At 37.4% G+C, this 25834-nt stretch overlaps 1 protein-coding gene across 1 annotated transcript; it reads right to left on the reverse strand.

Moving 5' to 3' along the window:
- Nucleotides 1–23204: 23204 nt before the first annotated feature.
- On the reverse strand, nt 23205–23725 carry LOC128635886 (peptidyl-prolyl cis-trans isomerase FKBP1A-like). The gene has a single exon (XM_053688986.1). It carries the CDS (start codon nt 23683–23685, stop codon nt 23359–23361), a length of 327 nt encoding a protein of 108 aa, XP_053544961.1. The 5' UTR covers nt 23686–23725; the 3' UTR covers nt 23205–23358.
- Nucleotides 23726–25834: the final 2109 nt, after the last annotated feature.

Consider the following 25834-nt stretch of genomic DNA (forward strand, 5'->3'; position numbering starts at 1 on the left):
AGTTTCATGTGAGTACCATCTCCAGCTTTGTCCAGTTTGTGTAAAGGGTCTTTTCATATGTTAATGATGGTGTATTGTGTTGTTTTACGGTTGTAATGGTGGTTCATCTATATTTTCAATATAGCTAACCCTATTTTATTTGCAAGTGTTTGAAGCTTTTTAATATTGATATCAGTATATGTTAATCTTGTTGTTTGTAGTAGTGTCTATTACATACAGTTATGTAAAAAATATAGGATACTGTCCCTTGAATGCAAATGTTGTTTTTTGTATCATGTATGAGATCCACATAGTTTAATCTTCAAATATATTTTTATTAGCATATTTCCCCCCCCCACACTCCTAAAAGGACTTTAAACCATATTCATTGTTAAAATAAAAATATTTACAATAAAATATTAACACAATAATGTCTCTTAAAGAAAATAGACTTTATTTAACACGTCAATATAAATGTGATTTTAAAAATAATTTTTTGACAAAGTACATGTAGATATACCAACAAGCTTAAAATATGTGTTAGCATATGTAATGTTGTTAAAGGGACAGTTTAGAAAAATTTTATTTTTTATAATTATTCGAAAAGTCAATTCTGTAATATCAAGGATATAAAATGTTTCTCAACAATTGAACATTTGTCTGTGTTTATTTAAATTTGCTATCTAAACCTATGAGGTTGGTGTGCTCATTTCTTCAATCTTGAAGAGTGCTTGTAATCATTATACAATTTGAGCACTAGAGGGCATTTGGATAGCATTTGTATATGTAAAACCTTGTGCTCATACAGCATATTATTGACCATGTATTGATAATTGATATCTAAAATGTTGTTATGTCCGAACAACAAATAAGTGGTCATTTTTCATAGTCATAGATACAAGGGTAAGCACATAAGTCACACATGTATTTCTCCATTTTTTGTTGTTTCCAACTTTATAATGCGTAATACAGTTTTTTCTTTGTAATCAATAATTTTCTGACTGTCCCTTTAAGCTGTGTTATTGGCATTCAAACAGTAATATGCCATCATGGATAATTGTTATGGTAATTTAGTTAGCGATTCGGGAAACAGTTTGGACATCACATCACAGAAACCAATCAATATCATGAACAAGGATAGGTATGTGATGATGTGGTTTTCACACACTTATAACCCACACTCTGCAAACAATCTTCCTCCATGGACCCGGTCCCATAGAAGTCGATTATATACAGAGTGTGGTCCACAAGTGTATGAAAACCACATCATCACATACCTATCCATTACACATTACATAAAAAAATAATTTGAAGATGGAAAAAAATACTTACTTCCTCTTCCTTCCCCTCTTCCCACGGGGCTGAGGCTCTGGGAGAGGCAACTGCCGACTCCGAAGAGTCCTCCTTGGAGCTGTTGTGGGAGGAGTGGAAGGAAGAGTACTGGGACGACCAAGGTGAGGAGTAGATGGCTGAGGAGGAGAAGATGGATGAGGAGGAGAAGATGGCTGAGGAGGAGGAGGAGTAGATGGCTGAGGAGGAGGAGGAGGAGTAGATGGCTGAGGAGGAGTATGAGATGGGCCGGCAGGAGGAGATGGCCCAGCAGCAAGAGGCCCAGCAACAAGAGGCCCAGCAACAGGAGGTAGACCAGCATGCGCCTCCCGGAAAAAAGTGAACATTTCTTGATGAAGCTGAAACATTCTTGTTTGTCCTTCTTGTATTCTATTCAGTATGCTGATTATTTCATTTTGTCCTTGAATAATTTGATTCTGGCCATCAAGTATTCTACGTCGTCCTTCTATGTTTTCTATCCGGGAGGTACGCATCTGGTCTATGTACTCCAGTAGAACCCGCACCTCCGCTATTTCCTCTTGTTGTGCCTGTTGAACCCGTGCACGGCGGGGTGCCCGTGCACGGCGGAGTGCGGGTCTTTGAGGGACCTCGGGTTCCGCGGGTTCAGCGGGATCCTCCTGTGCTTCCGGGGCCTCTTCATCATCTCCCGTGCGCTGTTCCTCACGGGGGGCCTCTTCCCTCCGAAGTGGGAATTCCTCACCACCACTCTCATCCCGGGGAGATGCAGGAGGCTGTGCTGCCTCGTCCCCAGACTCTGTATATAAAAAAATAAATAAAAAAAAAAAATGTATATATTAGCATATTTGCAAATAAAGGTTTAAATGACTTAGCTTACGATACAATTACAAATGCAGAATCATTAATCCACTTTGAAATCTAACAAACAATCAATACGATTTCCGCTTTTTCTAAACCGTGTTTGTGATATCTGTGGTCAATGTGAATGTTTTAGCGTTTGTTTTCAGTCTGTTTAAATGCACACCTAACCTATAGCCTAGATACTGATGTAACCGCAAAGTAATAGAATGCGTGTAAACAGCGTAATAGCATTAATCTGATCCTTAACACATGAAACCCAATGTTTGATCTTTCATGATTTAGAAGCATACATTTAGTATCAACTTTCGAATGTACTTTTCTTATCTAATTAGCTTCATTCTCTGGATATTCTTTGCTGAAAAGCATATATAAATATGCTTCTAAGATGCTGATTGTTAGGTGAATATAGCTGCCTCCTGTGATTGTTTCACCGTGTGCATGGCTATTTCTTCATTAAAATATATCTCAAGAATGAATCTAATTAGGTAATTTAAGTACATTTGAATGTTTTGTCAAATTGTATTCGCTACCTCAATCATGACAGTAAATGTTTGCGTATAGTGTCCATTGAAATACATTCGTATGTGAAATTATTGTTCAATGAGCTTACCGTCAGATGAGAGTGGCAGGTTCCCGGTATCGATTCCTCCGATACCGACTACTTCCACCTCGGAGATGCTGGGCCGCAACATTTCCTCCCATCGGCAGTACTCCATTTCAAGGGCAGGGCCGCCACCGGTCCCTGCGGCATGTCGGGCCTCCAGGCTTAACTTTTTTTTAAGTTCAAGTTTACAGTCCCGGTACCGATGTTTGATAGAATCCATATCCCGGTTCCGGCCACCCACTGCATTGACTGCATTCCTAATCTCGTTCCAGAGCCTCCTCTTGTCAGTCGGGGTGGTCTTTTGGTGCTGCAGCATCCTATGCCTGGCCATATAGGCCTCTACGAGGGCCTCCTTCTCCTCCATCGTAAACCTCGCCTCCCTAGTCGCCTTGGCCTTCCCCTGTGACGATGCCCTCTGTTTCCCGGACTGTGAAGCCCTACTCTGACCGCCACTGGGCCCAGCCACTTGGTCATCTTGAACCAAGTGGCTGGGTCCACCCACCGCTTCCACCCCCGCTTCCTGCCCCCCCTTCCTGCCCCCCTTCCTGCCCTGTTCCTCTCCCCCTCCCTCTACTCCCCCCTCTACCTGTCCCCTGCCTGGCCTCCATCTCCTCCCTAAACTAAACCCCAAATAATCAAACAAAAAGTGAGTGTGATGAAATGAAAGGGGCTCAAAATAAAGAACTAAAAAGACAAAAAAGGTGCTTAAAGTGTGAGGGATGTAAAAAAACAAAGAGGGTAAGGAGTATTTAAATAAACGAAAAGAATAAGACTAAAAGGAGGATATGTAAACTAAATGTAACTAGGGGATGGGTATGGGATGGGTATGGGGTATGGGATAAGAGTAAATGGGATGAAAGGGAATGGGACTACAAGGAATGGGGTATGGAGTGTAGTATGAGGGGGTAGGGGGTATGGAGTGTATGTAGTGTTATTGATAAGTGTATGTATGTATTGAATGTGTTTGCGTGTAAATGTGTTAAGTGTACAGATAAATCACTCGCTCGCTAACTCACACTACTTCTAATTCTCACTAACAAACACTCCCACTAACGCTCACTAACTACCACTAACTGACGCTCCCACTAACAACTCTCACTAATAACTCCCACTAACTCACTCACGCTCCCACTAACAGACTCTCTCCCACTCCCACTAACTCCCACTAACTCACTCACTCTCTCACGCTAACACTACCAACTGACTCTCTCACGCTAACACTACCAACTGACTCTCTCACGCTAACACTACCAACTGACTCTCTCACGCTAACACTACCAACTGACTCTCTCACGCTAACACTAACTCACTCTCAAAAATTCGCTAACTCTCTATATTCTTAAACCTCCAATCTCCAAAGACCCAACAGCAACACAGTCAAAGAAGCCATGCTTGTGTGGTGCTTATATACCCTGTGTAAATGTTTAATGATGTCCCAATTTCCATTGTAATTAGTGTTCAGGTGTGCTTTATTAGCAATTAATATTATTGCAATGTGTATTAGGTGTGTGAATTTGCGCATGCTCATTTCGAGTTGGTATTTGTGGAATGTGTAGAATGCGATGATGTCATAGTGTTCGTTTTAGCTTTCATTGTCCAAAAGTATTCTTATTAAATGTGAATTTGCGATGGTGTGTTCTTCGTGAAGTGTTGTATATGTATGTTTTTCATAATATATAATGATATTGAATGCGATTTTGTTTCTAGTGTATGTATCTCTTTTTTAATCCTTGTTGTTATTGTGCGATTTTCCGCATCTTAAAGTATATGCGTATTCCCCGTATAAATAGTATTAAAACTTCCCCCGCTTGTGAATGTGTAATGCTTGTGTGCTTTGTTGAGTGATTGTTGTTGTGACATTTGCGGCGTGTTATTGTTGTGCATGATGTGGTATGCGTCATATGACCGAGCTGTGCGTATTCTCGCGAGATCGAGTGTTAGATTAAAAAAGGCAATTTTTTTGCTTTCCCATTGATCTCTATGGGAGACTGTCTAACGCGGGCAGGATTACGCGTGTGACATACACGCGTTAGGAGCATCGTTAGATGGTCTTATCTTAACTCTAAATACCGGAGTCAAACATTGACGTGCGTTAGACATAAAACACGCGTGGCGTTAACAGCCCATCTACCGCCGAACTCCAAATCTAGCCGAGAGAGAGCAGAACACAGGGATAGATTACCAAAACAAATCAAACAGAAGGGAAAATAATAATATGAACACTCACAATAGATTTAACCCCCTAATGAATTTGGATGAAGATCGTCAAAGCTCATCCAACTATGATAAGGATTTTTTAGACCTAGGCCAGATGAGAAGAGAAGAAATAATACCAGAACGAGAAATGAGAAATATAAGAAAAAGGAAAGACTCAGAAAGAGAGGAAAGAGAGGAACTGGCATATATAAAACCAAAAGACAAGAGAAAGAAATAGAAAATACAATAGAAACACCCAAAGGAATTTTTAATTTAAGTACAACAGTTCTAAGCAAGGAACAAGAAAGAATCCTAAATAAAGGTCTAACATTTGCCCCAACCAATAAATTAAATAAATTCAATACCTATATAGACTTACAGAAATTTGTAAGAAACCTAACTTTGAAAAGATATTTTTCAAAGACACCATTAGAAAGACAAGCGATAGAGACAAAAACAAATGATACTAATGGGATAATACATTCAAATTTAAAAAATAAATCGACCTTTTTTCCAAAAGATGAAAAAGGCTCCAGTATAGAGACTTTCGAGAACCTAGTCATAGAGGACCTAAAAAAACTAAAAATTGAAAGTAATTCTAAATTTAAAACGAAGAACCTAACTAAAAAAGAAAGAGAAACATTAGAAAGTATGGAAAAAGAACATAACATTGTGATAAAGGCAGCGGACAAAGGTGGGGGGATAGTTGTCCTAGACAAAGAACATTATCTAAGGATATGTAAAGAATTAATCCAGGATGAAAACACATATAAAAAATGTACCAGAAATCCTACAAGTTTCTATAAACTGGAATTGAAAATGATATTAACAGAAGCTCTATCAAAAGAGATACTAACGGAAAAAGAATTTAACTATTTATTACCCAAATTTCAAAAAATACCATTATTCTATATCTTACCAAAAATTCATAAAGACATTAAAAACCCACCAGGTCGCCCCATTGTATCCGGAATACACTCTCTAACGTCCAACTTATCAGAATATGTAGACAAATTTCTTCAGAAATATGTCAATAAATTAGAAAGCTATTTAAAAGATTCCACACACGTAATCAAAATAATTAAAGATATAGAATGGTCAGAAGACATGTGGCTTATAACATGCGATGTGTCTTCATTATATACCTGCATCAAACATATAGATGGAATACAAGCAGTAGACCAATATTTAAGTAGTGATAAAGAAATGTCAATAACACAAAAAGAATTTATTCTAGAGAGCATTAAATACATCCTAACCCATAATTATTTTCATTTTGAAGGGAATTTTTACAATCAAACTTGCGGAACAGCCATGGGTACCAGGTTCGCTCCCAGCTATGCAAATTTGTTTATGGGCCTTTGGGAAACAGATTTTTTAAGTAGCACCCCACTGGGAGCGAACCTGGTATGCTTTAAAAGATATATCGACGATATTCTAATAATATGGAAGGGGGAGAAATCAGTATTTGAAGAATTCTATAAAAAAATGAATGACAATGACAAAAATCTAAAATTTACTTATGAAATTAGTAAAGAAAAAAATCATATTTCTCGACTTAGAAATTTACACGGAAGGACAGCAAATTAATAGTAAAATACACTTTAAGGCGGTAGACAGCAATAATTATATTCATGCACAAAGCTGTCACCACATACAATGGAAAAATAACATCCCGAAGGGACAACTGTTAAGAATTAGAAAGAATTGTACAAAGGATGAAGACTACACAGAACAGTCTATTATTCTAAAAAAGAAATTCTTAGAAAGAGGCTACAATAGTGAAATAATAGATAAACAAATAGAATTAGTAAAAAATAGAGACAGAAATGAGATACTCTACAAACAAAAAACAGAAATAAAGAACGAAAAACCAAAAGTACCATTTATAACTCAATATAATCAAGATCATAAAGCAGTAGAAAAAATAATAAAAAAGCACTGGAATATACTGAGACTAGATGACAAACTAAAAGATCAAATAGGTGAAAAACCAGAGATAATCTATAGAAGGGCCAACAATTTAAAAACCAAATTAGCACCCACCGATCTAAAAAAGAAAAAGATGCCAGATAGAGATCTTAAAGGAAATGAAATAAAAGGCTTCGTTCCCTGCTTTGCATGTAAGTCCTGCAGACACTCAGAAAAAAGAAAAAAAATTTAAATCCAACGTGACTGGAAAAGAATATGAGATAAAACACCAAATCCGTTGCACAGACAAAAATATAATTTATCTACTGTACTGTTCTTGTGGGAAACAATATATAGGAGAATCAACCAGACCTGTTAGAGAGAGAGTAAGGGAACATATACTCTCCATAGAGAACGCAGAAGAAGATAGAAATAAAGACCTCCCCGTTCCACAACATTTTTTAAAATGCAATAATTGCAACTTAAAGAAATTCAAATATGTTGCTATAGATAAATTGAACCCAGACTGGAGAGGGGGAGACGTGGAAAATGAATTACTAAAACTGGAATATAAATGGATATACGAACTAGAAACTAAAACCCCTAAAGGATTAAATATTGATTTTAGTATTACACCTTTTTTAAAATATTAATACACACGAAAATAGACTTTTATAAGGTTAAAATATATCAGACATCTGTATCTAGTATCAACCACTTCTTGTAGCAATAAATTAATTTCTTCAAAAGACACACAGTATCATACAGTCACATACTTAAATATGCATTTCTCACCTTAAATCATGAAGTTTAATAAATTGGTTTTTCTAAATGCAGACAAGATTAAAAAGGCCCATAATGAATCTCTATTCATGTTATTATCATATATATCCCAGTATCATAGATTTTTATTATTAATTTGTATTATCATCTTTGGAATGTGTATATAATTCATACTAATCAAACAATTATTGACTACTAACTACTATTAAATATAGGTATCCCATATAAACTCGTTAGCAAAGACATCTCTGATTTATGAGACACGGTATAAATGTAAATGAGTACTTGACTTTGATTACGTTATTCAAAGTAAACTAGAAACAAACAACCAGTTTTAACACTTAGAAACTGGGGCAATACATAGCAATAATATAGGAAATCCCATTCGCAAATAAATTACTATGCTTTTATAGGAATAGTAAGTGTATTCAACCTCTGTTACCCAACCACAATTTAACAACCAATAAGATAGCGGCCAAGAGGTTTAAATAAGACCGCCAAATCACACTGGAGCATTGTGTATGAAAAAGGCTGCAGGAGACAGCCGAAACGCGTCCAACATTCTGCTCCACTACTTGAACTAGCAACAATTGTTGCAACAACTAAGACTGTGAAATATCATCACTTTGATATTTAAGTTTGGAACCACTGTTGTCTTATAAAAAAAAAAAAAAGGATTATGTCAGCATGAATTCCAAGACAATCACTGTTTAGCAAAGATCTGGATAAAGAATCACTAATTACCCCATACAGCAAGGTGAGACGAACAACATAACAGCGATTAAGTCCAGAGCCCATTGTGACACCTGAAGTTGCCCCATGGTGGGTTTGAATAACAACGGTCACATCAACAAAGGCGAATTATCAGACATTATCCTCCTACATTTTTCCGGCAAAGAACGTCTGTAAAACACCTCTACTGTGAGCCTACTGTGACACCTGAAGTTGCCCCCTGGTGGGTTTGAAGAACAACTGTTACAGTAACAAAGGCGAATCATCTGACATTATCTTCTTACACTTTGCCCAGCAAAGTATATCTGTGAAATACCCCCTGGTGGGTTTCTCTTCAACAAAGGATTAACGAAGAACAGAAATCTTCATACGGATACCACAAATAGGAATCCATTACAAGTCTATACCGGTATAGTTAACAAACACTTTTTTTCTAACTCCTAAGGTACCTCTTTTTTCTATTCTATTTTTGAAAGCCCCGGGCAAAATAATTTAAAAGGGATCATTGTTTTCCTACACCATCATCTACACTATTGTAAAACTATTGTTTTTAGGAGATTGACACAGATTTTTTATGAACTTTTTATGCATAATTATTTATTGCACCGAATGATTGAATGATAGTGAACTAAATAAATGTATTTATTTTAACTTAATATCTGGATATTTGTCATTTATACTATTAATTATAGAATAATTTATTACACTTCATTTTTTAATATAATTTATATTCGAGAAAATATACAATATACAATAGAAATACATAACTTATTAAATACAATAAAATTTAGGCAAATTTAGACTGAGACAATCGTTTTTAGCTATCTCAGGCGCACTCCAAAATACATTTAGCTCCTATTTCTCTAAACTATTTTTAGTTTATAGGTGGTCATTACGGAGGTAAAACCACCTTTTTTGAGTGTTTTTCTGCCTTTTAAATTTAAATTAAATTAACACCATCAATTGGAGTATATTTGGTAGTTCCTCCAGTAGGAGAGTATCTATCATATTTGTCCACAAACATTCTGGATTTACACTCTCCAGTCCTTGATCCCTTTTGGGATGAATAAGGAGATTGACTGGAATGCCACTTTATAAATGAGTAGAGATACAATTTATTAATAAGATATTTGTATATCAGTGTGGTTACTATATCCAATGATCATATGAAGGGTTTTGTTTTAATAATTTTGTATACTAATTCCTATAGGAGTGATAGATTGTAACGATCTGTAAACACATAATTTTGGATATATGTCTTTCAGGTCACAAATGGCTAAGAAGATGTCTACTCCTGTGTCCACTAGAGGGGGTATTTAGATAAGATGAATGTTTGAATAATGTTGTAACACCTGTTCATGTAATTTAATCCCCTCCCACATGTAAGGGTATAAAAGGTGATCAGGAGTGTTCATTTATATAACATGATTAAGGTATATTGTTGACCGAAACGTTGTTGCTGTACACTGTGATGTCTCACCAATAAATCAACACTTGGTGCATGAATAGGTGCTGTGGCTCTTTTTTGGACTGGCCTGCACTTCTGCATTGTCTACTGAATTTTAAATCATCTGAAATAATAATTCCCGTAATGTGCAATTGAGGCTATAATTGGCCTTTGGCCAATAGATCAAATAAACTAGTAAATAATAAAAAATGCAGCAGCACTTAAAGTTCAAGCTGGTAACAGAAGTTAATGTTGGTGATAGCATTGTTTCTATTTTAATGAGTAAGGCTTCTTAAATGTGTTGTAACAAAAAGAAACACAAAGATGACATATCGTAATATTAAATTCAGAGTTCTGTAGTTTTCGAGCCTTGTGATGAACCTGTTCTTTATTATGGAAATACTGGAATTTAACAATTACATCTCTTACTGCCATGAAGCGGCATATCTGGCAAATTGTTATAGGTCTCTGGAAGATTATGTATTTTGATTTTAAATGTCCAGGATCTGCTTACAAGATCTTCCAGTTGACCCTAAAGCTATTGAAGTTGGTCCTGAGGATCATAGAGGGAATTATGTACAAATGGAATCTATTATAATTCGGATGATATTCACCCATAATTAAGTTCATGTATAGAAACCTTTAATTCTTCTTCGAAGAGTACTTAAACTTGCACTTTACTTTCTGAAATCCACTTCTGTAACCCAAGGTCAAAAGTAAAGTTATCATACTAGAAAATATCATTTTTGTTAATGCTTTTGCCCTATAATTTAGTATCCTTGACAAACTATGTACAAACTTTCATATTGGCAATATAATGTTCCACCAAAGGACCAAATCTACAAAAGAGGAGGGCATGGACAAAACAAATTGCATATCATGAAGACTCTCCGATTTTAGCATCTTACATGTTGTGCCCATGTACATAGTATAAAGCCTATATAAACAACAAAATCTCAATAGACAATTTTAATAATAACAGAAACTTTGAGGGGGGGGGCAGAAATTTACTTTGCATGATTCTGTTACTTAGCCATGTTTATTATTATTATTATTATTATTATTATTATTATTATCAGGTATTTGTAGAGTGCCAACAGATTCCGCAGCGCTATAAACATAGGCGGTATACAACGTAACATTTATAGGCGATCAAATGGGTAGAGGGCCCTGTCGAGAGTTGCTCTTTTGTAGTCAGCTCTTATGTGGGTGATCTACAAACAGCTGGGCTCCTAGGCTTACATGCTAAGGGGTTCAAGGGGATAGCAATGGAGTTAGGAAAGTGTAGGTTGTATGCATCCCTGAACAGTAGAGTCTTTAGGGAGCGCTTGAAGCTTTTAAAAAAAGGGGACAGTCTTGTGGAGCGAGGCAGAGAGTTCCACAAGATGGGAGCCAGTCTGGAGAAGTCTTGTAAATGGGAGTGTGAGGAGGTAACAAGAGAGGAGGAGAGTAGGAGATCATGAGCTGAGCGAAGGGGTTGGGAGGGAGAGTATCTGGAGACAAGGTCTGAGATGTAGGGGGGAGCAGTCCAGTTGAGAGCTTTGTATGTCAGAGTGAGAACTTTGTGTTTAAGCCTGGAGGCAAGAGGAAGCCAATGAAGGGATTGGCAGAGAGGTGCTGCAGATGAAGATCGACGTGTAAGGAAGATGAGTCTGGCAGAGGCATTCATTATAGATTGTAAAGGAGCTAGTGAGACCAGAGAGGATGGAGTTGCAGTAGTCAAGGTGGGAAAAGATGAGAGAGTGGATTAAAATCTTAGTTGTGTCTGGTGCAAGGAAATGTCTAATTTTAGAGATATTTTATGAATCAAGCAGCTATGAAAGATGACACTACAGAATAGCACATCAGATCTTCCTAGCAAACAGGATAAGGTAAGTTAACTCCAAACCTGCTGATCAGTCTGGTGTCTATACACCACTTCTGCCTCCAGATTCCTGAAGCCTGTAGCCTACCAAAATATATTGAGTAGATGAAAAACTCCACCCAGAGCTATGAAATATGCCAATATTTGTATCCATCACCCTAAAGTACCACTTCTCTATCCTGGCTTTCCACCCCAATTCTAAGTGGAGCCTCTTCAACAGGCCACAAAGCTGTACTGGTACCTCCAAATTAAAACACTCTAAAAAAAATATTGTACAAAACTATACATTGATACAAAATACCTAATATATTACAAAACATAACAATAACAAATAATATCTTCTTCCAAGCATTTAGGTATATGGCATATTTTAATAGAAACTTTCTAGACATAGGGCTATAAATCTAAGGACATTGAACTTAAGTCCAGTGGGTTCACACAGGACATGTTGTTGAAGAAGGAAAAGGAAAAACATACCAGATAGATTAAATGTTATCACTACATTTACACCTATACACCACATTCTTGATAAATCCATAAAGAATCAGGAACAGCTGCCATAGAATGCTAAATGGTACAACATTTCAACATCCACACCAGAATAAGGAGTTCAAAATTCATCATAGATTGACGTGTGCAAGTGATCATGTGATCAATATTCTTGTTTGCCCATGTTATACTATGTGGGCAAAACAGTGTGACCTATTTTAGAGACAGGATGGCAAGCCACAGGTTTGCTATTAGATAGACCATTAAAAGTTGCTACTCAAAGCAGACTGTGGCATGTCATTTTGCAATGGCTAAGCATATTGAAGCTTGCTTACGATCCATGATCATTAATCATGTAACCCCCCATTACCAAAAGGGAGTGATTGGGACAAAAGACTTTTGCAGCTGGAGATGGAGTTGATTTATGGATTGGACACTGTGGTTCCTAATGGACTGAATATTATTCTGGAATTCAAACCTTTTTGTGGATAATGGACTGGGTTTGAAAGTACACCTAGTAATAAACAGCAAATCTATTAAATAATATTGACTTTTCTTTGCCCCCTGCTATTCTAAATATGTTTTGGACTATAATAGATATAAGTGGAATGCAAATGAACTGTGCCTGTTGTCTAGTAAAGATTCATTCAAAATCTGCCATATTCTTAGAGGCTCCAAAGTGGATATTATTTGGTATTGTTGCTGCTTTGTAATATAAAATGGTATTTTGTATCAATGTATAATTCTGTACAATATTTATTCACTTTTTTATAGAGTTTTAATTTGTTGGTAATAGTAACGATTTGATTTTTGTTGAAGTGGCCCCACTTTTGCCCCCGTTTACCCTACACATATATTAACTTTAAATCCTATTATATCTATACGTAGTGACCCTTTCTAGTTCTAGGATCTTTCATTCACTGTGAAAAGGGGAACTATTAAAGTATGGAAAAAGTAGGTGTATAAAAATGAATTCAGCATATAAATTGAAGAGGCTAAAATCTTGACCTCAAGTGGGGTACCTTATCTTCCATTACCTTTTATTAGCTTAATTATTGTAAATCCTTAAAGGGACACTGAACCCAATTTTTTTTCTTTCATGATTCAGATAGAGCATGCAATTTTCTAATTTACTCCTACTATCAATTTTTCTTCGTTCTCTTGCTTTCTTTATTTGAAAAATAAGGCATTTAAGCTATTTTTTGGTTCAGACCATGGAAAGCACTTGTTTATTGGTAGGTGAATTTACCCACCAATCAGCAAGAACAACACAGTGTGTTCACTGAAAATGGGCCGGCATCTAAACTTACATTCTTGCATTTCAAATAAAGATACCAAGAGAATGAAAAGAATTTGATAATAGGAGTAAAATAGAAAGCTGCTTAAAATTGCATGCTCTATCCGAATCACGATAAAAAAATTTTTAGGTTCAGTGTCCCTTTAACCCCTTAGTGACCGAGGACGTGCAGGGTACGTCCAAAAAAAAAAAGGCAGTTAACGCCTGACGACGTACCCTGCACGTCCTTGGCTAAAGTGAGTGCTGGAAGCGATCAAGATCGCTTCCAGACACTATTACAGTACCGCAGAGATGCCTCGATGTCTAGGCATCCCTGCAGTGCTGTTCCGGAGTGCCGGGACCGGATTGATCACTCCCCCTTGAGTGATCACTTCCGGTTTTGCTCCACGTGGAGCCCGGCAGTGCAGCAGAGCATCGGAAGCGATCGGACACGCTTCCGATGCTCTGCTAGTGTGCTAAGTGCCTCGGTGGGTCGAGGCACTTAGTTAGTATATAAAAAAATAAAAAATGTGTTAAAAAAAACGGTAATAAAATAAAAAAGCCCCCACATATAGCCCCCCCCCTCCCCCATGAGGCTTCCAAAATGGCGATGCCCAGTGCATCATGGGGCCTCTGGGGGTGTCCCTAGCCTGCCTCATCATAGGGGCAAGCTAGGGACACCCAATCTGAGCCTTCCCACAAAAAAAAAATAATAATAATAAAATCTCCCATTTGTCTGATCAGGTCAATATTTGTAAATATTGACTCTGATCAGTGTGGATCTCCCTCCCTCTCCTTACTTGTGATTTTGTTGGAGAGAGAGAGAGACCTGTATTTTAGCAGAGAGAGATTTATTTCTTTTATTTGTTAAAAAATTTAAAATCCAAAGGCTCTTTTCAGAGCCATTAACCCCTAGCTTGCCAGTGATCACTATAAATCACTGGCAGTAGCACAGCTGCACTTTTTTTGCTGTCTGTGCATTTTTTTAGGGGTTCATTTTTGTTGTTGTATTTTTTTTTAAAAACCCAAAGGCTCCTTTCAGAGCCATTTAGCTAATTTAATTTAATTTAAAGACTATTTAACCCCTAGCTTGCCAGTGATCGCTATACATCACTGGCATTAGCATAGTTGTACTTTTTTGCTGTCTGTGCATTTTTTAGGGGTTAATTTTTGTTGTTGTAATTTTTTAAAAACCCAAACGCTCCTTTCAGAGCCATTTAGCTAATTTAATTTAATTTAAATAGTATTTAACCCCTAGCTTGCCAGTGATCGCTATAAATCACTGGCATTAGCATAGCTGTACTTTTTTGCTGTCTGTGCATTTTTTTAGGGGTTAATTTTTGTTGTTGTAATTTTTTAAAAACCCAAAGGCTCCTTTCAGAGCCATTTAGCTAATTTAATTTAAAGAGTATTTAACCCCTAGCTTGCCAGTGATCGCTATAAATCACTGGCATTAGCATAGCTGTACTTTTTTGCTGTCTGTGCATTTTTTTAGGGCTTAATTTTTGTTGTAATTTTTTAAAAACCCAAAGGCTCCTTTCAGAGCCATTTAGCTAATTTAATTTAATTTAAAGAGTATTTAACCCCTAGCTTGCCAGTGATCGCTATAAATCACTGGCATCAGCATAGCTGTACTTTTTTGCTGTCTGTGCATTTTTTTAGGGGTTAATTTTTGTTGTAATTTTTTAAAAACCCAAAGGCTCCTTTCAGAGCCATTTAGTTAATTTAATTTAATTTAAAGAGTATTTAACCCCTAGCTTGCCAGTGATCACTATAAATCACTGGCATTAGCATAGCTGTACTTTTTTTAAAAAAAACCCAAAGGCCATTTAGTTAATTAATTAATTTTGGTTTTCTGTGACAGATACAATAATGTCAAAGAAAACATATAGTGCTGAGGAGGCATATGCCATCCTTGCGTCAGAGTCAGATGCCTCTATGTCTGACTCAGACCCCAATTTTGACCCTGTCATATGCTCAGATACATCATTAGATGCAGTCTCAACTGATAGTGATGTATCTGTGGCTGCTAGCCCCCCTGCCAGCCCCCCTGCTAGCCCCCCTGCCAGCCCCCCTGCTAGAAGGAGGCGTGTTGCTGCCATTGCAGCTGAAGAGTGGGTAACGCCTCATCTCCAGAGGCCAGATATCCCACCCTTCACAGCAAATGCTGGCATAAATATAGATGTGGCAGGTTTTAGCCCCCAACAGTTTCTGGAGGTGTTTCTGGGTGATGATGTATTGGGGAACATTGTCGCCCAAACTAATATATATGCCCATCAGTTCCGTGCTGCAAAGCCTGGAACATATTTGGCAAAGCAGCAATGGGCCCCCATCAATGTGCCAGAATTTAAAAAATTCTGGGCATTGACTATGCTGATAGGCATCATAAAGAAACCCTCCGTTCGCTCCTACTGGAGCAGTAGCCCCATCTGCTCTACCCCCATTTTCTCCCAGAGTATGTCGAGGCAGAGGTATGAAATGATTCTTCATTTCATGCACTTCAGCGACAACAGCCTGTGCCCCCCTAGGGAGCATCCCCAATTTGACAGGCTGTATAAAATCCGCCCCCTGATTACCCACTTTTCTGCCAGGTTTGCAGAGGCTTATACACCTGGAAGGAATATATGCGTTGATGAATCCCTGATGAAGTATAAGGGAAGGCTGGGATTCAAGCAGTATATTCCTTCCAAGCGCTCCAGGTATGGGGTGAAGGTGTATAAGCTCTGTGAGAGCGAGACTGGGTATACTCAGGCCTTCCGGGTGTATGAGGGAAAGGATAGCCATCTTGACCCTCCAGGTTGCCCAGAACATATGGGAACCACTGGCAAGATTGTCTGGGACCTGATATTACCCCTAATGAACAAAGGGTATCACTTGTACTTAGACAATTTTTATACAAGTGTCCTTTTGTTCAAGCTACTATATTGCTTTGATACAGTAGCTTGCGGTACTATTAAAAAGAACCGCACAGGTTTCCCAGGACAACTTGTACGCACCCGGCTACAAAGGGGGGAGACCTCAGCTCTGCGCCAAGAGGAGCTGTTGGCACTTAAGTACAGAGACAAGAAGGATGTATACCTTCTTACCACCATCCACACAGAGAGGACGGTGGCGGTCTCTGTACGTGGCAGAGCTGAGATCATAAGAAAGCCAGTGTGCATCAAGTCTTATAACCGGCATATGGGTGGGGTTGATCTGGCAGATCAGCTGCTGCAGCCCTACCTAATTATGCGGAAGACAAGGGCCTGGTACAAAAAGGTTGCAATTTACCTAATGCAGATTGCAACCCACAACGCTTTTTTGTTGTTCAAAAAAGCAAACCCCGGAATGAAACAGACTTTTTTACAATTTCAGCTCCAGATCATTTCGGGGATTTTGTACCATGATGCACCTGCTCCCTGGGCGGTGATGGGAGAGAGCAGAGTTGGGGCTACTCATTTTATTTTTAAAATCCCCCCTACTGCCGCAAAGCAGAGACCACAAAAAAAATGCAGAGTCTGTACCAAGAGGGGGCAGAGAAGGGACACTGTATATAACTGTCCTGATTGCCCTGGACATCCTGGACTCTGCATTGGGGACTGCTTCAAGCGGTACCATACAATGGTCAATTTTTAAAAAATAAATACATTTGCTGTTATTTTTTTTTGTTATGTTTACTGTTAAATTTTTTGTTGTTATTTTTTTACTTTTAATGTGCCAGATTTTTACATTTCACTAATATATTTTTTTTTCTAAAATGGGGCTGTTCTTTTTTTTTTTTTTTTTTTACAAAAACCCCTGTCAAACCTATGCATGGGGGACATAGGTGTTCTCAAGGTGCCTTGCAGAAAACAACCTGTAGTATTTTTTTTGCACTAACTTACAACAGTCTCTCCTAAATCATAGTCAAAAAGCAATGTGTGTGTAAAAATGAAAATTGAAAAATTGCCACCATACACTTTCTCCAATTTATTTGGCTAAAACGGTTGCTTCAAAGGCATCAAAGCACACCATATACAATACCTTGGGGTGTCAACATTTCAAAAATATACACTTTCATGGCAATAAATAAAAGTGGGGTTTACAATAGGCCCCAAACTAAAGATAGGCCTATCAGAAGAAATACTCTCACTTAAAGTGAATGTAAATTTTGATGTTTAAGTGCCCGGTTTTTAAAACTTTGATTAAAAACAGGGGCACTTTAATTCATCAAAATTTACATTTCACTCCTGTTGTGACAAAAAACTTACCTTTTAATCTTGACAGCAGCTGCTGCTTCCTCCGGTCTCACAAGCCATTTCTGATGTCAGAAATGATTGATAGGTCATCCTCCAATCACAGATTCCCCCCCGGGGGATTCAGTGTCTGATTCACTGCTGTGATTGGAGGAAGCCAGATACCTCATTTTAGACCCAGGAAGAGGCTTTGAAACAGGTGGAGGAAGCTGGAGCTGCTGTGAAGATTAAAAAGTAAGTTTATTTTCACAACAGGAGTGAAATGAAAATATTGATGAATTAAAGTGCCCCTGTTTTTAATCAAAGTTTTAAAAAACGGGCACTTTAGCATCAAAATTTACATTCACTTTAATAACTAAAATCACAAGTCATAAAATTGTAACATAACCTTCCCAAAATCCTGGCAAACCTATGCATGGGGGGCATAGGTGTACTCAGGGTGCCTAGCAGAAAACAACCTGAAGTATTTTTTTGCACTAACTTACAACAGTCTCTCCTAAATCATAGTAAAAAAGCAATGTGTGTGTAAAAATGAAAATTGAAAAAATGCCACCATACACTTTCTCCAATTGTTTTGGCTAAAACGGTTACTTCAAATGCATCAAAGCACACCATATACAATACCTTGGGGTGTCAACATTTCAAAAATATGCACATTCATGGCAATAAATAAAAGTGGGGTTTACAATAGGCCCCAAACTAAAGATAGGCCTATCAGAAGAAATACTATCACTTAATAACTAAAATCACAAGTCATAAAATTGTAACATAACCTTCCCAAAATCCTGGCAAACCTATGCATGGGGGGCATAGGTGTACTCAGGGTGCCTAGCAGAAAACAACCTGAAGTATTTTTTTGCACTAACTTACAACAATCTCTCCTAAATCATAGTCAAAAAGCAATGTGTGTGTAAAAATGAAAATGGAAAAAATGCCACCATACACTTTCTCCAATTTTTTCACAAACGCATGTTGGACATTTTGCATTACACCCCCCGAACAAGCCAAGAAACTTATGCATAGGTGGTATCACTGTACTCAGGAGATGTTGGTGAACACATATTGGGGTCTTCTTTGGCAGTAACACATAACAGGAGCTGAGAATTCATGTCTAAAGTACAATGTGTGTGAAAAATAACAAAATGACTGCCCAATAGTTTGACAAAGACTGGTGGTTGAATTAGTGCATGGAAAGTGTTAAAATACCAGCATTTGAAATACCCTAGGGTGTCTACTTTTCAAAAATATATGGTTTTATGGGGGTAAATTACATTGGCCGGCTTCAGAAATGTCCTACATAGGACATGGGTGCATGGGATGTGAAAATTCCAAGTTGAAAAACTGGAATGCGCCCCCTAAAATTAAGGCCTTTTAGCCCCCAGAGAACCCAACACACCTATACATGGGTGGTATCACTGTGCTCAGGAGATGTTTTTGAATACATATTGAGGTGTTTTCTGGCAGTAACACATAACAGGGACTGAGAATATATGCCTAAAGTACAATGTGTGTGAAAAATAACACAAAAAAATGACTACCTAAAAGTTTGACAAAGACTAGTGGTTGAATTAGTGCATGGAAAGTGTTAAAATACCAGCATTTGAAATACCCTAGGATGTCTACTTTTCAAAAATATATGGTTTGATGGGGGTAATTTACATTGCCCGGCTTCAGAAATGTCCCAAATAGGACATGGGTGCATGATGACAGATATGAAAATTCCAAGTTGAAAAACTGGAATGCGCCCCCTAAAAATAAGGCCTTTTAGCCCCCAGAGAACCCAACACACCTATACATGGGTGGTATCACTGTACTCAGGAGATGTTGTTGAATACATATTGAGGTTTTTTCTGGCAGTAACACATAACAGGGACTGAGAATATATGCCTAAAGTACAATGTGTGTGAAAAATAACACAAAAAAATGACTACCTAAAAGTTTGACAAAGACTTGTGGTTGAATTAGTGCATGGAAAGTGTTAAAATACCAGCATTTGAAATACCCTAGGGTGTCTACTTTTTAAAAATATATGGTTTGATGGGGGTAATTTGCATTGCCCGGCTTCAAAAATGTCCCAAATAGGACATGGGTGCATGATGACAGATGTGAAAATTCCAAGTTAAAAAACTGGAATGCGCCCCCTAAAAATAAGGCCTTTTAGCCCCCAGAGAACCCAACAGACCTATACATGGGTGGTATCACTGTACTCAGGAGATGCTGCTGAAGACATATTGGGGTGTTATTTGGCAGTAACCCTTAACGTTCTCAGTAAATGTATTCTTGAATTGCTATTTTTTTTTTCAAACTTTGGCATAGATTGGTGGTAAAATAGTTGCATGGAAAGAGTCAAAATACCCCATGTTTAATACCTTAGGTTGTGTTCTTTTAAAAAATATATATATGTGAAGGGTTAATCAGGGATTCCTGACAGATATCAGTGTTCCAATGTAACTATCGCTAATTTTTTTTTAAAAAAATTTGGAAATAGCAAAGTGCTACTTGTACTTATTGCCCTATAACTTGCAAAAAAAGCAAAGAACATGTAAACATTGAGTATTTCTAAACTCAGGACAAAATTTAGAAACTATCTAGCATGGGAGTTTTTTGGTAGTTGTTGAAGTGTAGGAGATTTTGAGGGTCAAAGTTAGAAAAAGTGTGTTTTTTTCAATTTTTTCCTCATATTTTATAAAATTTTTTATAGTAAATTATAAGATATGATGAAAATAATGGTATCTTTAGAAAGTCCATTTAATGGCGAGAACAACGGTATATAATATGTGTGGGTACAGTAAATGAATAAGAGGAAAATTACAGCTAAACACAAACACTGCAGAAATGTAAAAATAGCCTTGGTCCCAAACGGACAGAAAATGGAAAAGTGCTGGGGTCATTAAGGGGTTAAAGAGACACAAAACCCATTTTTTTTCTTTCATGATTTAGAAAGAACATGCAATCTTAAACAACTTTCTAATTTACTTCTATTATCTAATTTGCTTCATTATCTTGATATCCTTTGCGGAAAAGCATATCTAGTTAGTCTCAGTAGCTGCCGATTGGTGGCTGCACATAGATGCCTCGTGTGATTGGCTCACTCATGTGCATTGCTATTTCTTCAACAAAGGATATCTAAAGAATGAAGCAAATTAGATAATAGAAACAATTTGGTATATTGTTTAAAATTGTATTCTCTATCTGAATCATGAAAGAAAACATTTGGTTTTAATGTCCTTTTAACCATTTTTTGTTCTCTGAGCAAATCATTAGTCATCTATAAAACAAAAAACAAACAAACACACTATCTTAAAGATTTATAGCAACCATTCAAATTTTGGTGGGATTTATAATAAATGTGTCACTCATCATCACCCCTGTTAACCAATGCCCTTCTCCCCATATACTGTGTATTCCTGGTGAAGGGGTTTAATATATACAAGCTTAATAGTTTTATCTTAAAAAGGAATGGGGGTGATTTTTCTAAATCCCTGATATTCATATAATCCTCTAAAGTGGTGCAATTTGGAATTATCAGCACTAAGCAGATACATTTTTGACACACACAGAATAAAACTGCTCACGCTTACACCCCAACTAGTTAGACTCTAAATAAACAAGCGTCTTCAGCTAAATCCTTTTCACTTTCTATGTAATAAACATTTCTATTAAACAAAACAGATTTAAAAAAAAAAAAAACGTATTGAGAAGACAGCATCCTATACATAGTATACTTGTGTTTAGCTCTATGCAATCTTATTCATCATAAAGAAAATAGAAAGAGTAATTATCCTCCTTCAGGATAATGTTGTTAATCTATATACCCTATTAAAATTGTGAGCATTATGATTACTGAACCATACAATCTGTATCATTTCCTCTTTTACAGCCAGTTTCTCCAATATAAAGAAGTAACTTTCCATCCATCATAATAATTACTATGTCATAATTCTCTGCCCTTCTTGGCACCTATGAAGAAAGATACAGTAGAAGCTGAAGCTAACAATGTATTTATTTTACTTTGAAACTTACATCCATCTATATTACATTTGTTTTATTTATTTGCTGTTCTATCGATTTAATTATAGTTTTTATCTGTTTCCAGAATGTTCAACTTCCTGTTTTTTTTTAGTGGTGAGTCTATTAACCCATTATGTACTGACATTTAACAGTGCATCTCACCCTTTTATCACACAGCATATACAGTATTTTGGCTTCTAATATCAGTTAGCAACACCCTGCTTATTTAAAGGGACACTGAACACATAAAAAATGTATTTCGTGATTCAGACAGAGCATGCAATTTTAAGCAACTTTCTAATTTACATCTATTATCAAATTTTCTTCATTTTCTTACTACCTGTATTTGAAAAAGAAACCATCTAAGCTAAGGAGCCAGACAATTTTTGGTCCATTACACTGGACAGCACTTGTTTATTGGTTGGTGAATTTATCCACCAATCAGGAAGAGCAATAGATGTATTAACCTAGTGCTAAGGCTGTAAACCTATCACTCTTTACAGTTGGCACCTAGCTGCCAAATAATGAATCTAGTAGTATGTGGGTGTGTGCAGAGCGCCTACCTTAACGGAGGCTGAGGTTATGAACTAAGTGGTTACTATTCTTCTATAATGTCCAAATTTACATATTCCACATAAATATTACACATAAAAATGCTAAAAACAATCTGCTTAGATCAGCAGGGATCCATGCACCCTAACAGTACATAATAGTTACATATATAATCTAAGCAAAAAAACCTTTTAAAAAACAATATGAAAACAATATAAAATTAATAATAATAGCGAGTTGTCTAATGGACTTCTAAAGACGGTGCTATTTCAAACACTGTTTAATGAACAATATTAAGTGATATTAATGCCTGTTTATATGTTCAATAGTCTCTAACCTAGAGTGTTGAGATCCTGGATAGTCCCACAGTGGGGATCTGTTAATGTCCAGTGGATGGGTGCAGTTCGGTGAGGGGGTGGAGTTGGTTTATATTTTGACCCTATTCTTTGCCTGTTAATCCAAAGGTATTAAAAAGTGTCCAGAAATAAGTGAGCAAAAATCAGTGAGTTGTGATAGGCAAAAAATAAAAAAAATAAAAAATTAACTATAGTGCACTTAGTTGTGGCTGCAGTTCACACATAATGCATGGGACCTGCTGTGGAAAAATGTCAATTTATGATAGAGACAAAAGTGAAAAATAAATAAATTAAAAATGAAAAAAATAAGCCTGGAGCAAAAACACAAAAATTGAAAAGCAAAATAAACTCAAAAAGTGAAAATAGTTGAAAAGTTGTATTTTTTTTTTTTTTTTCAGGTACAGAAAAGCTATTTATTTACAGAGTGCAATTGGGGCTGAAGGGTGGTGAAGGGATCAGACACAAAACAGAACAACTCTGCAGTGTATGGTCAGACAGCGCATTAGGAGTTAAATGCTGCCCCAACACTCTGATCTTGGGGCTGTGCCACATTAACAATATCTCCTATGACATTGCCTTTTGGATGCAGACAGAACCCTCTTCCACCATATATATATATCATACAAGGTGCCCAGGTCCTGCTGGGGGTGGCAAATAAGTGACAAGCAAAAGGCAGAGTGAGTGGCGGGGGGGACGGAGGAGGTAGCATCCATTCTGGGTTTTTGACTCTGTGACCTTCTTGGCAGGCACCCGTCACCCGTAGACACTCCATTTCTCATTCCATCTTCAGCAACTCAACTTCAAAAATCAAGGTGGCATTGGGGGGTATGATCCCCGGGTGTCCAGTTTTGCCATAGGCATAATCAGGGGAACAAGTGAGACAAGCTCTCTGACCCACACTCATCTGTGCAACTCCTTCCTCCCAGCCACGGATCACCTCATGACAGCCAATCTTAAACTTGAAAGGCTTGTCTCTGTCACGGGATGAGTCAAACTTCTTGCCATCCTCCAGGAGCCCCACATAATGTACATGCACGGTCTGCCCTTTCTTTGGGAAGGTCCGTCCATCTCCCGGTGAGATTGTCTCTAATTGCACTCCCATTCTGCTGTCTGTTCCAAAAGCTGACGGACCAACAATCCCCGAAAAGTTGTATTTTTAACACCAGTAACTGTGTTAAGAGTTAGTATAGACTAAATTGTAATCACTGGTGATGAGGGTATCCCTGGTGAGAAGACGTCTGTGTCCTCCTTCTATGGAAAATAGATATGATAGTGTAGAACGTTTTTTCAAATTTAAATGTATTGAAATACGGCTTACCAGTTCTGTGTCAGTCAACATGTTTTGGCCCTTCCTCTGGCCTTTATCAAGACTTTATAAAGTATATTTTTCAAGCTGCTATTGTAGTGAGAGCCCTAGCAAACCAGGTTTGCATAAGAGATCTTGCAATGCTAATTAAGAAGCAGCAGTCTTATTATGAATGTTTCTTAATCTTTCTCTGCAACCTCAAAAGTGGCGAAGTTAATTAAACCCAGTAAAAGATGATCAAGATGATTGACAAGCCCTGCTCTTGTGCAATTGGTTGCAGTGCAAGCAGGGGAGTGGCTAACTGCAAGCCGTGGATGCTGCCCACTCACCACAATGCTGGACTGACAAGTTCTCGGCAACAATATGAGTTCCTATGTCTTTACTCTTTAGTTACATTTCAATAAATAGATATCATGTACGCATTATTTTAATACATATTAAGACATGATATCCATTTATGCATGCCACCATTTATACATAGTTTTGACAGATCAACAGAATGCAATACAACAGTCAAAGTAAACCATCCATAGACTGCCAGTTTTAGTCTTTTGGTGCTCGTATGGATGACATTGTTCTTATTTCTGCTATGAGTTTAGTGAAAAGCTTTAGCATAGAAATTAATCTGCGGATGGACAAAATAGTGATATGATCCTTTCATTACAATTACAGCTATATTCTAAAAGATACTGGAGACCAAACGCATGAGAAAGCCATGTAAAATACAGCCATCTACAATCCATACATTGATAGATTCTGAAAACAGGAGGTATTGGTGCATGACAAGATTCAAATGATGCAAATGATAACTGTGTCCCATTCTTGTTTCCTAAATGAAGGCTCGTTTATAAATATGAGTGCATATTGATTAAAGGGACAGTCTACTCCAGAATTGTTATTGTTTAAAAAGATAGATACTCCCTTTCTTACCCATTCCCCAGTTTTGCATAACCAACATAGTTAATATACTTTTTACCTCTGTAATTACCTTGTATCTAAGCCTCTGCAGACTGCCCTTTATGTCAGTTCTTTTGACAAACTTGCATTTTAGCCAATCAGTGCTGACTCCTAGTTAACTCCACGTCCGTGAGCACAATGTTATCCATGTGACACACATTAACTAACGTGCTCTAGCTATGAAAAACTGTCAAAAGGAACACATTTCCAATGCAATACATTGTGTTTTGTTATTAACAAATGTCAAGCTTTTATCTTACTGCTTCTTGACCAAATGCTTTAGTTTTAGTGTTGATTTTAATGAGAATGTGAGTGGAATGAGAATAGTGAGCATTACCTAGTTTGCAAACAAGATTATAGTCCCTGTTAAAAGAAAAAAATAAAAGGTCAAAAATAAAATGTGCATGTGTGTATTTCAATTTGAAATAGAAACAGTTTTGTAATATAATTCATTAGCAAAAATGCTTCTAGTAAAATAAATTACTGTTTTTCACCTGCATATGCACATATGCTGTAAGTGTCCCATTTACCAGTATTTAACACCATGGAAATGTAAGTTAAGAAGCAGAGGTCATAAGACCGCTGCTCCTTAACTCGTCCGCCACCTCTGAGGCGGCGGACAGCAATCAGCCTGATCAGATACGATCGGGTTGATTGACACCCCCTGCTAGCGGCCGATTGACCACGAATATTCATGGGGCGGCATTGCACAAGCATTTGACGAGAAATGCTTGTGCAATAATAAATGCAGACGGCGTATACTGTCAGCATTTATCGATGCGCGGCGATAGATTGTAGATTTAACAAGGGCCGAATTGCCCTTGTTTCCACACGAGCCTTCAAGCTCACTGGAAACAGCAGTTATAAAGCAGTGGTCTAAAGACCGTTGCTCCATAACTTGTCTGCTGCCTCTGAAGCTGCGGTCTTCAATCCGCCCGATCCTATACGATTATTCTGGTGAACTGCTTGTGTAATGATAAATTCAGCG

The sequence above is a fragment of the Bombina bombina genome, chromosome 7, assembly GCF_027579735.1.
Source record: "Bombina bombina isolate aBomBom1 chromosome 7, aBomBom1.pri, whole genome shotgun sequence".
In the NCBI taxonomy this organism is placed as follows: domain Eukaryota; kingdom Metazoa; phylum Chordata; class Amphibia; order Anura; family Bombinatoridae; genus Bombina; species Bombina bombina.